General features: G+C 40.9%; 1 protein-coding gene across 1 annotated transcript; it reads right to left on the bottom strand.

Annotated features, from left to right (window-relative positions):
* Positions 1-424: 424 nt before the first annotated feature.
* Positions 425-12,833, bottom strand: med1 (mediator complex subunit 1). The gene is made up of 16 exons (XM_014992215.2): positions 12,663-12,833; positions 11,442-11,548; positions 10,788-10,866; positions 10,001-10,055; positions 9,786-9,918; positions 9,615-9,643; positions 9,440-9,511; positions 8,829-8,903; positions 7,721-7,884; positions 6,693-6,804; positions 6,472-6,596; positions 6,251-6,378; positions 5,898-6,099; positions 5,702-5,797; positions 5,325-5,430; positions 425-5,250 (listed from the first exon to the last, which is right to left on the bottom strand). Exons 1-16 carry the CDS (start codon positions 12,781-12,783, stop codon positions 1,473-1,475), a joined length of 5,382 nt encoding a protein of 1,793 aa, XP_014847701.2. The 5' UTR covers positions 12,784-12,833; the 3' UTR covers positions 425-1,472.
* Between the last annotated feature and the right edge of the window lie 254 nt (positions 12,834-13,087).

Here is a 13,087-nt window from a genome sequence, read left to right as displayed (position 1 = left end):
ATAAGATTGAACTTTTGACTTTCTGGAGTACAACCAGATATGCGTTACTCATGCTTAAAGACGTTACATCATAATTTTTCATATCTTATTTCAATTCTATTTCAAACGTGGAAATCAATTTAAAATTACCTTCTGCAAGACGTGACCCGTTTAAACTCACGATGCAGCTCAACGGCCTGGTACTCTACTGCCATCTAGTGTCACACCGTTAAAATGTAATGAATTAATCTTCACTTGTGGCGACAGCCACAACAGGGAGCACCAAAGTATTTGTCTTGCTTTAAATTAACTACTCTATGCTCTACTTTGTCAGTTCACCACGTGAAATCCTAAACAAATGCATATTTTGTGGGTATGATAAGAAAATTCATATTAGTTTTACAAGATGCTGCATTAGTAATCAAGTCTGTTCAATACAGGAGAGTTTGTAAGAAGTTAAATATTTATTTCCAACTTTAAAAAATTCTCAATCATATTCTGCAACAACCTCCTTCAGTTCTTATACTAATACACAGAAAGGTTAAAAATCAATAATCTAACAACAACCATCCTCACCTAGAAATTAAAAAGCAAAAACTTTTATTCTTGCTTTAACACATTTACATCAGATCTTTTTCTTTTTTTTTTGGACAGCATACAACACGGTAACAATGTCAAACGAACATGCAACAAGACATGTTCTCACAGATAAAATGTTCTGAAACAACATCCGTTTCTTTAAAAAGCACACTGTTAAAACCATTTCTGCAGTGAAGCTAAAGGCAGCTGCCACTCCACTGTCCACCGTCATGAAAACCGGCATCCCATTCGTGACACAACACAATGCTACTTGTACAGTAAACACTGGTGGTAAAGCACAGCTTTAGCGAGACATGTTCAGTTGTTGTGGCTTCAGCTGAATAAATAAAAGTTACATTTCTGTGTAAAATGCTTTTTAAAGCCACAGCATGTAACTTTTATAAAAATATGTTTTTCTTTTATATATTTATTAAAACTATCACTTTGTTGTGAAATAGAAAATCTGTGAAAAAAATCAAGTTCTTCTGCTTTCTCCCAGTTCTAAGTAGAAACAACCAACCAGAGCCAGAAAGCGCTGTCAATCATGCCTCTGTACACGCCAAACTCTCTGTTATGCCACAGCGCCTTCCTGTCTTGAATGCTAAGGCTAGTTAGCATGGCTGCCAATAAACAGTATTCCTGGAACGGTAAGTTATTTCTCTGCCATTAGCACATTGAGCAGCACCTACACAAGGTTGACTGACAGCGCTAAGATGCTCCTTCTGGCTGTGATTGGTTGTTTTTGAGCTTCTACAGATCGCTGTAGTAGATTTGAGAAGAGGTGGAGGAGCTTGATATTTTTCTACAGATTATCTATCTAATGCCATACTGTCAGGACATAGTGGCAGTTTTAACAAATATGTTAAAAAATATTTTTTTATAAGAGTTTTATACTGTAGCTTTAAAGAGCAGATTTAAAAGTCTCCTGTGAGTGCTGAGTCCATAAGGTCATCGTCTTCGTTTCTCATATACATCGGGCTAGACCGTGATGGACGATCCGAACCAAGCATGGAGAGTGATGAATCTGATGCTGAAATGGGAGACCGCGACCAACTGTCTGCTTTTGTTGAATGTGAAGACGATCCCATGGACATGGAGGACTTCTTTTTCTCCTTGTCCCTGTCCCTGTCCCGGTCCCTGTCTCTCTCACGCTCCTTATCCTTTAGTTTCTTCTTCTCTTTCTTGTGCTTCTTGTGTTTCTCGCCCGAGCTGAGGGGGATGGAGCTCATGTAGTCCTGGGGCGGAAGGGGCCTCACCGTTTGGTCGTCATCTGAGCTGGGGCTGTTCTGGTGGGACTTCTCGGCCACCGAGCTGCTGCCCGATTCGCTCTCACTGTCCTGGTTTAGAGGGGTGTACCCTGGAGAGCGGCTGTGGCTTGGTGACGATCGGTCGTGCTTCGGAGTGGAGCCACTAAAGAGAGGGGATGCTTTGAGCCCGGAGATTTGTTGACGTATTGACTCTCCAGAACCTTCCCCGGGTTTTTGAAGAGTCACTTTGGCCTTGATGCTTGGTGAGCCACCATCTGGTTTGCTAATGATAATTTTGGCCAGGGTGGTTCCACCAGACCCACTAGTTTTTGGGTCCATCATCTTTTTATCTCCACTGCCACCTCCTGTCACCATCACTTTTGCTTTTCCGTCTTTGTCAGACTTTTCCCGCTTATAATCTCCGCTTTGAGATGATGAGGAATGCTTAGAAGAACCTACGTTCGGAGGACCGCTGGGAACATTTCCAGGCCCACAAGGAGTAGATGTCGATCCAGGACCTCCCACCGGAGTCCCCACCTCACAGCCGTCCTCCCCAACTCCTCCGCTGCCCACACTCTTCAGTTTGTCTATGACTGCTGTTAGAGAAGGCTTCTTATTTCTACTGGGAGACTTCCCTTTAGAGTTGGGGTTATTTGAATTGTTCTGACCCGCACCTCCACCACTTCCTCCACCATTTCCTTCATTTCCATTTCCTCCACCTCCCCCTCCACTTCCACCGCTGCCGTACTGTGACTGAGATCCACCAGAGAAGCTCATGGAACCAGATGAAGAGGTAGAGGAGGAAGATGTAGAACCAGAAGAACCTCCACCACCTGGTTTTTGGGAACTTCCACCAGAAGAAGACTTGGAACCTCCTGAGCTGCCACTTCCTGATCCAATCGGAGACTTGGCTTTAGAAGATGGAGGTGTTCCTGGAACTTGGGATTGCTGCATTTTCATTGGTGAGGAGAGTTTATCCCCAGAGCTACTGGAGCGGGAATGGGAAGGCGAGATGTTAGGCTTTATGTTGGGATTCATAAGTGAACCTGGAGGTTTACCTCCCTGAGGTTTAATTTTACTGCCACTTCCCATTCCACCTCCAGCACCCCCAGGTCCAGACAAACCATGTTTAGTGATTGGGGACGATCCTGACTTGGCAACACCCATACCTTGAGAGGATCCCTTCATTTGCGACTGCCCCCCTCCACCTCCTGAACCCCCTGGCTTGGAGCTGCTGCTTTGCGTCATAGATCCTTCTTTGGACTTGATCTTCCCAGAGGAAGAGGAGTGTGAATGGTGGCTTTTGCTGCTACTGCTTGTCCCCCCTACACCTCCTGTGCTGCTAGTTGCTGAGCTGCTGGAGGTGTATCCGCTATGGGAGGACGTTTTCCCCCCAGTTATGGTACCCTTTGGGATCTGAATGGTGATCTTGGGGATTGGGGGCGTGGCACCTCCTGGTGGAGTTTGCGAGCGCCCAGAACTACCGGGAGACTTGGAGCCTCCGCCACTTATGCTTCCTCCAGAGCCTGAACCACCACTAGGGGGCGTGTAGGGTCGCCCCCCTGAGCTGTGAGAAGGAGACTTTCCATCAGGATCAAGCTTTTTGCGTTTGGGGGGCTTATCCTTAGACTTTCCTTCACTGGATGGCGTCCTGCTGCGCTTGATCTGTTTTCCCTCTGCTGAGCTGCTTCCCATTCCAGAACCGCTACCTCCATTTCCCCCATTCTCATCCTTTGGCCGTATGAGTCCCGTTTTGATTTTTGGGTCTGTAGTTTTAAAATCCGAACATGCACCACCAAGTCCCATCATCAGGGGACTCTGAGATCCTCCGCTGTGTGTGTCTATTAAGTCAGGAGCTTGCCCCAGTAGTGGTTTACCACCACCACTGTTACCTCCAAAGACTATCCCCATATCAAATGGATCCTTGAGTGAGGGCTCTGGAGTACTCTGTCCATGTTGAGGGTTCTGTGGAGTTCCTGAAGGAGTGTTCTGCTGGCTACCTCCCCCAAATCCCTTGACCAAGTCCATATCTCCATCAGCACTAGGGGAGCTGTCATCAAAGTAGCTTTGGGAAAAGCCATGTCCTGAGGTCAATAAGTCAGGGTTGAAGTCGGATGCATCAGGAAAGAAGTTAGTGGAGGAGGAGTCACTGTTAGGAGTGGCAGCAGTTGCAGCCGCTTCTGCAATCAGGTCGGCTGCGTCTGTAAATGGGTTTTCATTGCTGTTGGTATTGAAAATGTCCGCCGAGTCGAACACTGCGCTACCCTGGCCAGAGCTGGAGGAATCACGGATGGGTGTGCCCAAAGGACCTCCATCCTCCGGTTGCCCATGGCTGCCACCGCTACCTTTTCCTGTTTGCTCTGGTAACTCCTGTAGGATTTCTGTGATATCAGGCCCAATGCTGTCAGAACTGGGAAGGCGGACAATGCGAGGCGGTACAGAACCAGGTTGCTGCTGCTGAGTCTGGACATGAGACTGTGAGTAAGCCATGCCGGAGCCGGGTGGCGGCGTTCCGCACTGGCTAAGTGTTGGCGTTATGCTGTGGTGTGTGTCCAGGCTGTCGCCTGCAAGGTTCACGTCAAATATCGAATTCTGAGAAGCATCAACATCCATCGAGAGAAGCTTGCGGTGGAAATCATCTTCATGAGAAACGGAGTGATGCTGGAGGTGCTGCGGCATTGAGGACCCTGGTTGCGGTTTCATGCCTAGGCCACCACCTGCACCCACTCCAGGCAACACTCCACCCTTTTCAGGACCCCGAGGACGCTTCTTCTTCCCCTTTGTGTTCCCACTGGGACAGGCACCACCCATGCTGTCTGTTCGTGGAGAGCCAGACGAAGAGTTCTGCCGCTCTAAGGGACTCGAGCTGTACAGCGCGGCAAAATCTTGCGTGGGGTTGTCTTTTAACAGGTTCATCAGCATAGGGTGACTCTTTGTGTTACTGGCAGGGGATGAGGTTGGTGGTGGAGTTTGATGCGGTTGTGGAGCATTCTGGGAGCTGGGACTGGAACCAACATTTCCAGTTATCTGCAACAAACTAGTCAGGATGGGATTCTGTGTGACTTTACTGTAGTCATCTGAATGGACTTGCTGTTGTTGCGGCAGCGGCTGTTGGCCGGTCACCCCCCCTGGAGTAAGGCACTCTCCTTGAGATTGCCTTTCTGCACGGGGTATTCCAAAGAGACTAGTGATTGGACCTGCAAAATTAGGTCCTCCAGGTGGTCCTCCGCCAGTAGGTGTATTGCCACCAGTAAGCCCAGGTAGTCCCATTGGGTTAGTCCCGTCTCCTCCCACCATTTTATATGGAGGACTACCAGAAGGAGGAGGGTTATTCTTCACCATGGTCTCCACTGTCTGCGCTATTAATGAGAGAGCCGGAGTGTCGGCCTGGATGGTCTCAGCTTTCCTCCGAATGGCCCGCATGGTAACAGGAATGGACATGCATCTACAGTGGTGAGGAAACAATTACTACTAAACACACATTTCAATATTAATGCATTAATGAGGAGAAAATCCCACCTCGTGACCACCTTAGTAATGAATTCATCAGTGCAGATCAAAGCATCTGATGGTCCTTTATACAGATGGCAGGAGACCTGTCTGGAGTCAATCACCTCCATCACAACTAGAAAAAAGAGGCCAGAAAGAAAAGAGAACTTGAAACAGGCGACAGTATTTGGATTTGTCTTGTATTTTTAGTTCCTGTGCTAAGAAAACTGAGTAAACCCTATAGTTTGCAACCCTAGATTGAGCAAAGATATTGCATAACTGTGTTAAATGCTGATTCTTCAACTGACATGTAACGGTAGAAATTAATACACATGGATTTAAATGAAATGCGATTAGAATTTTAGGCTTTCCAAAAAATTGCTGAAAATGCAAAAGTGGCTACTCACCACAGACTAAGGATTCATTGACTGGATGCTGGAAAGAGACGCTGAAACTTGAGTCGGTGAGAGGACAGACTTCAAACTGCAGAAGACCTGCACTGTCTGAAAAAACGAAACAAAAACAAGATATGATGCTTTAGGTGAACAAAAATGAAAGAAGGAAGGAAGCTTCGTTACAAGTAGGCATCTCATTGTTACTTACCTTCCTTGACAGATGTTCGTTTGACACAGCTGCCAATCAAGGTGTTGTATGCTGCCTGGTGGCGAATGATATCCAACAAGAGAGGAACATGCGCTGGGTGGCGGAAGGGGATCTTGGACACCATTGCTCCTTGCAATGAGTGGCCATCTTGCACTGGTGCATCACCATTTAGAAAATAACAGTGATGCTGGTCTGGTAATATCTGGGGAAAGAATAACAAAAAAAAAAACTAACATTTTATACCTATGGGACGAACAATGTAAAGACCGGACAATTGAGGAGAAGGAGAAGAAACTTTGACAAGGAGTTATTAAAATAAACAAATAATAGAATAGAAGCACAAATCAGCTTACAGAATAAAAGTGCATGTTGTTTAAGGTGGCTGGTGTAGCGCTGCCCTCTTCTAGAAGCTGCAGTTGACTCTGGACAATTAGCTGGTACAGAAGTGAGAGGGGAGGTGGCGTCTCAAACACTGGGATTGCTGGGGGGAGAAAAAAGAAAGGTTTAGGCCTAAATCCTTACAGGAAACAAATTTATTACAACCAAATGAATGTTTTCATGAAGGTAAACTCACAAGTAGCACTGCCAAGCCTCTGAATGAAGGAGAGGGAGAACGGCATGGGGCGGTTCATCTTGAGGAAAAAACAGGCTGGCAGATCCACGCTGTTGGAGTTGCTCACAGTGGAAAAGGATGGTGTGCTTAACATAGAACAGAAAGTAAATATATGATGCCAATTTATCTCAGATTGAATGTTTTCATATCCAAAAAGCCAGAATAAAGAAACGCACACTTACCCTTTGTTATCCACAGGGTGGGATCCGGTGATGAGTGGAGCGATTGGCAGCTTGTACACAGCTGACGTTCCCTCGATTGTCACAGAGACACTGACACCCAGGGAATGTGGAACTACAAAAAGGAAACAGAGAAAAGAGAAAGGTTTGCCAGGATATTTCACCAACAATCAACATATTCAGGGCTCCTACACATTTTATTATTATGTATTACATAATGTCGTTCTTCCACAGACCAAACTCTTTTTTTATGCAGTTTTAAAACGTTTAGGACATTTAACCATAAAGCATTACTATTCTTAAACATGCGTGAATATTTTTTTTTATCCGTACGGTCCACAAATAACCATTTTGCTTAAATTAGGTTCAGATTTTAGAGTCTGGACTAACTAACTTAGGTCAACTCTATTTCAAAATCTATTTAGACATTATAGATAAAGAATGGTTGAAAGAGATAAAAGGTAGATTTTCAAAGCCAATTTAGTGAACTCGTACCATTATTATTTGTAAAAAATAAAAAAATAGCAGTTTTAGTGTTTTGTTTGGCATTTTGGACACCATTTGTGAAACTATTTATCAGATTAAAATTCAGCTTAATCTGAATTTAAAGTTGTCTAGAGACCAAAAAGGCAGTTAAGTTGCCCCTTTTTATTTCTGAATGAGTGTTCAGAAGTGCCACACTTTTAAATCGGGAATCCTCATTGACAGATTTACCTAATCAGAAAAACAGTAATGCTTTTTAGTTACTTATTTGTCACAAATCATATCATTATTGCCACATTCATTCTTAATATCATGCAGCCCTAGTGTGCATATAGCATCAAAAAACAAAATACCAGTGGGTAAAATGTTGGTATTTTGATTTGGGAGTAAATCAAAAATAAAACATTTAATTTTAATGTAAACCACACTATGAGGTCTTATAAGACATTTTTGATACTCATCCACACCTAAAAGACGATAAAAGCCATTTCCACACTTTTTAAGACGGAGTAGGAACTAAGAGTAACGCTGTTCATAGCTGGACTTGCCATTGTTATCTGGTAAGCTGAGCTGGGAGCCAGTTTCCACCTCAAATATGTCATAAGGGGAGACGTAGCACTGGAGAGACACCAGGTTTCCACCACTCCTGGGAGTCAACCAGCCAACACTCCCATGGAGAATAGTTTCAACTGTATTCGCATTTGTTGCCAACCTATGAAGACAGTAAAAAGCAAGAATTATCCAAATGGATGACCAAACAGTGTTTCACTACTGATCAATTATCTAATCATATATTTCACAAATTGCAACCAGCTCACTAAACATGATATTGTATTCAGGGTTTCCCCCAGAAAACTTGCTAAGCCCGGTGGTTGGGGTGACGAGACCTTGTTTTTGTATTAAAAGATGTTAAGGTGACAGGAAATGTAAAAGTATTACTGTGTAATTATATGTCACGGGAAAACATCTCCAGTGAAATGCCATTTAAACCCACAACTAGTCTAAAAACAACAAATTTGCACTTCTGTTTAATGCAAATTAAGTCAGGCCCCCAAGGGCTTCAGGGGCCCCATAAACGCTAATATTTTAAAACAAACCACAGATACATAAATGTAACACTTGTTTATTGAGATGATCAATGCTGTTAAATTTTATTCAATCCCGCTGAGGTAAAGCAGCGGCAGCGCGCGAGGCAAAGCGCAGAGGCGCCAATGGTGTGATTGGTCCGCGCTGTCGGGTTTAAATGCATAAACTATAAACCTATCTATTATAAACCTATCATTTAGGAATAACTCTTCTGCTAGTGAAATGCTCAGAGCAAAAGAGACGCTTGCAGTCTGGCTTAAAAAAAAAAAAAACGATTTTTTTTTTTCTTTCCTAGAAACGTAAACGAGCAACACTTAGCCTGGCGGTGGGGCTAGTAAAGCATGGCGGGCCGCCAGGCTTATAATACACTGGGGGAAACCCTGGTATTATAGCAGTCAACCCTGAGAAATCTCTTAGGTCACAATATTTTTTTAAAAATCTGACGAGGAATGCAGAAAGCTGCTTCACCATCGACTGTAATGTTACAATCTTCTGGCCGTTACTGAGCCGTGAAATCAAAAATACAGAGAGAAATCTTTAAGGCGATAAAGATCTTTTCTGTTAACTTACCTAAACATGGTCATCATCTTGGTGAGATCGAGCTCCAGAGACTGCAGTGCAATGTACATCTTTGTTTTCAGTTTACTGGGACACAAAGTTAATCAAAGTAACAGGATTAAATGTGTTTTCTAGAAAAACAGAATACAATGAAACAAGTATTTATTTTTGATCATCATTAGATATTAAATGGATATTTCCAGCACTGACAAGGTGTTTAATTACATAGATACTGCTGTTTACAATGATGCTAACTGCTAACAAAGGCTTTAACACAGTTTAATATGTCAATGCGAAATCAAGGAATAACCAGACTTTTTTTTTTTTTTACAAAAACAGACATCGAAAAGGAAAATATTTGGATGAAAATATAAACACTTTTCCAGACCTACAAAGGTATTTTATTTCCATGCTTTTATAGACTGTGGAGAAAAAGAAGACAACTTTCCTTACTGTTCACTTTGATCTCAAAAGAAAACTTTATATTGAGTGTTTGCAGCAAAACCCCAAGTCAGCAAGAACAATCATATGGAAGATTTTGATTTAATCCAGGGGTTTTGGTATCAATTTAAAACACTTAATTCTGCTTTAAATGCCATTTCATAGTCTGCGAAGGAACTTACTTGTCACCAGGAAGTCGGTATAAATCAACCAGTCCCTTGAGATGTTTAGAAAATGCTTCAAAGTTCTTCTCACTAAAGAAAAACGATGTAATGGTTGTCATTAATTACCCCAAAGCATTAATTCATCTGCATTATATTGAAGCATCAAATGTTTGAACTTGTTACTTGTACCAACCTTAGATGTTGAATAAGTTCAGAACAACTCTGAAACAAATGAATCAAGATAAAAGCAATATTACTTTTTACATATACGGTGTTACAAACATTTAAAGCATAAAAAAGTCTAACTTCTATGTTCTTAGACATTATTACACCAGAATTTCTCTATAAAGTTAAATATACCAACCGTCGGGTTTTCTCCCTGATGAGCAACCTTGACGTCCACTAGCTGGCCTCCAGTGTCCAGCTGTACCTCCACATAAAACATATCTGACGTGATGTAGCACTCTGTTTTTGTTGTGCTGAGGTGAGAGCCCAACCTACAGAGACAGGTAACAAATAATTAAACCAGAAACATAGCAAGAAGAAGTAAGACATAAAACAAAAGTGTAAGACACTCACATGTTTTGTCGAGCAATAGACTCAAGACGGTCCGTCATGGAGGGGAGAGATGAGACTGGAAAAAAAGAGGATCAGAAAATGTAAAATATGACTGAGATACAGATAAAAAGCATGCTTGTGACTTTTACAATCAAAAATGACTGATTTTGTGTTGTTATTTTTGAAACATTTGCAAGGAATTTTGTGATATTTTATCCTAATTAAAGAAAAAAGAAGAAAATAACAGGCGGACAGATTGGACACACAGAATTTTATTCTTTAAAGAACTTAAATTGCTCAGTGGCATAACTTATAATCATGCTTGGTCCTTTACATATGTCAGTAAATGTGAAGTTTACTTGCCATATCAATCATAAATTGTAACTTGAAAACAAGTAAAGCTGAGGCAGAAGTGTAGTAGAAGTAAGAAATACTGCCACCCGCAGGTGGGAGTTAGAAGTCACTTAGATCAAATGTTTTTGACCATTTTTGAGAAAAATTTCTTTCTGACGTAAATAATTCATAATAAATCAAAGAAAGATTCTTATATATAATGAATGAGTGATTTGACACATTGCAAATATTAAGTTGTAGAGAAGTGGTACTTATTTTTGAAATGATATTTTAGAAACAAAAGTGAATACATACGATATGGAGCAGAAAATAAATAAAATTGTCTAAAATTGTTCTGAAAAAACTGTTATCAGAAAGCTCTGACTGGTGCATCCATTTTCTTAATGCTAACCCTACCTGTAAATGGAAATGTAATAATTTGAAATAAAAGTCTCCTGTGGGTCAACATCCTCACCTTTCAGAGCTCTCTGCAGAGTTTCCAAACAGTTGAGCAGGAGCTGATGACCTGCTTCATTCATCACACTGCGTTTCTCCTGAGACACAAAGTGGTCAGAAAAAGATCAACACGCTAATTATGAAAAAAATGATTTTATGGATAAGATCTGTTGTTCAGATTTGATTTCTACTGAATTGCAGTACCATATATTTACTACAGTGGTATATTATTACAGTTAATGTCTGTGCTGCTATTGACCTTAATGAATATGCAATAAATACATTGTGATATTTGTGTCTCGGTTATAAGCTCATTAAGTAAAGCATTGGCATTGCAGTGGGACAACATTAATTTTTAAAGCTTTCTAAATGTGTTTGCTAAGTTTTTCAAACAACATAAATTCACAGACAATGTGGAAAAATTCCCAAATAGCCTACACCCTTTGATTGTCAGACAAGAAAATATTTAACTGATTTAGATGACAGTTCTGCCACTAGGAGATAGTTTCACCTGCCTAAATAAATGGTAAAATGACAAACATTGTTTTGATAAAACAAATTACACAACAAGAGCTTGAAGCAAGTCACTAGAAAGTTCATAACAACTGGTTAGAAACTGTTAGAAATTTGAATTTTTTTTCAGATAGTTTGGTGAAAGCTGCTTCCGTCTCACCATCGCCTGACGCACAACATTGATGGTGCCCTCCCATGGCCGTGAAGCGTTGTGTTTAGCATGAAGCCTCTCCAGCAGAGCAGCCATGCGACTCTGCTTCTCCGCTTCTAAAAACAGCAGAGAAAGTTTTTTTTTAAAAATAAAATAACAAATGACACATTAAATACTGGATGAAAAAAAAGCATTTTAGTCACATAGGGCAGCACAATTAGTTGCATATTTTGAATGTTGACAGTGTGATTTCAATGCAGACAGACAGCAGAAACCAAGTAGAAAATTATTTTGCATGTCACACTGACTGAAAAAAAAGTGTTTGATCCCCTATAAAATACAATTTACAACTTAGGAGAGAAAAAATTTTTTTTGCTGCCTTTTGTAGCATCACAACATTTTCTGTAGTTTGACAATACATTGGGACACATCGCTGGAGGGATTTGACTCCTTATAGCTGGTTAGGAATTATATATTACATATCTGCAGCCTATGCAATTATATATTCCAAACGTTCTTTTCCTTTAGTAATCTCTTTTATTAAACATGCAATCTATGCTCAAATAAGTTAATGTTAAAGTTCATTTTTGTTGAACAAAACACGTTTTCTACAAGCATTCATCGCCTCAAACAATGACAACACTTGAGTTTGTTTCCCATCTTCTGTAATAACTAGAGGATCAGAACATTATTTAAGAAAATACATCATTAGAATAAGGTTGTATTAGACTAAATGAATAAAAAACAAGGCAAACGAATAACTTTGATCACATTACATTCATCCATTCAAATAATACGTGCGACTGTCAGCTATATCACTCAATGTGCCATAACATTTTTATGACATTTTATTAAAAGTTATTACTTATTCGTATAGATGCATAAACACTACAAATAATCACAAACAACATGGTTTTGCAGAACAAATATTTATCTTTCGTATCTTTTTGTTGTCTTGTGTTAATCATGGTGTTTAGACAAAGTTTTGTTAGCTTGTTAGCCTTTAACTTAAATGATTAACAAGAAAATACACTGACTAATCTAATTTTTTATGTATTCTTACTCTGTAAAATATACTTTTAATACGTGGAAGACACGCAGGAAAGAGGTTAGCAGCACTTACACACGGACAGACTAACTGTTAGCGATAGCTAGCGTTAGCAGCTTCAACTAGCGTTGTTACTTTCTTTAAAACTAGAATAAAAAAATTAAAATAACAGTGGTGCGCACCTGTCACATCTTCTGTTTTTATTCGTTCTCCGAAAGTCTGACTTGATCCTTGCTGAACCGAAATAGAAAGTTCTCTGGCAGGACTGCCGCTCTGCATAGAAACACCAGGCCCAGCCGCCATTGTTTCCCTTCTGGAAGCCCGCTTCGAGTTCCCCACTCTCCCCTCTCGGGCTTCCGTAGCGCACACATCGCACTTTCTTTCAGGAACATACACACGCTTTTACTTTCGCGTATACTCCAGCCTCATGTACAGTTGTACATAATTTTGAAACCTTTAAAAAAAGAAAGAAAGCAACACTTGTAATCAGTTATTTTGACTGTGTATATGCGGTAAATTACATAAAATATTTCATTTTCTGCTGTCACAAACACAGCATACTTTTGTGAGAGGGAGCAGTGTGTGCATGAATACATGTGCGTTTGTG

The sequence above is a fragment of the Poecilia mexicana genome, unplaced genomic scaffold (assembly GCF_051168715.1).
Source record: "Poecilia mexicana isolate PSO_F unplaced genomic scaffold, ASM5116871v1 scaffold_19, whole genome shotgun sequence".
Classification (NCBI taxonomy): domain Eukaryota; kingdom Metazoa; phylum Chordata; class Actinopteri; order Cyprinodontiformes; family Poeciliidae; genus Poecilia; species Poecilia mexicana.
Note: the sequence above shows the minus strand (reverse complement) of the source record. Positions and strands in the feature narration are given on the sequence as shown.

What these genes read in the sequence shown, in the direction of transcription:
- med1 (XM_014992215.2), bottom strand. Translation starts at nt 12,783, where the DNA reads ATGGCGGCTGGGCCTGGTGTTTCTATGCAGAGCGGCAGTCCTGCCAGA. An exon ending in ATCAGGGAGAAAACCCGACG is followed by an intron (nt 9,644 to 9,785) that starts GTTGGTATATTT and finishes CATTTGTTTCAG; the next exon opens with AGTTGTTCTGAACTTATTCA. An exon ending in GAACTTATTCAACATCTAAG is followed by an intron (nt 9,512 to 9,614) that starts GTTGGTACAAGT and finishes GTTTTTCTTTAG; the next exon opens with TGAGAAGAACTTTGAAGCAT.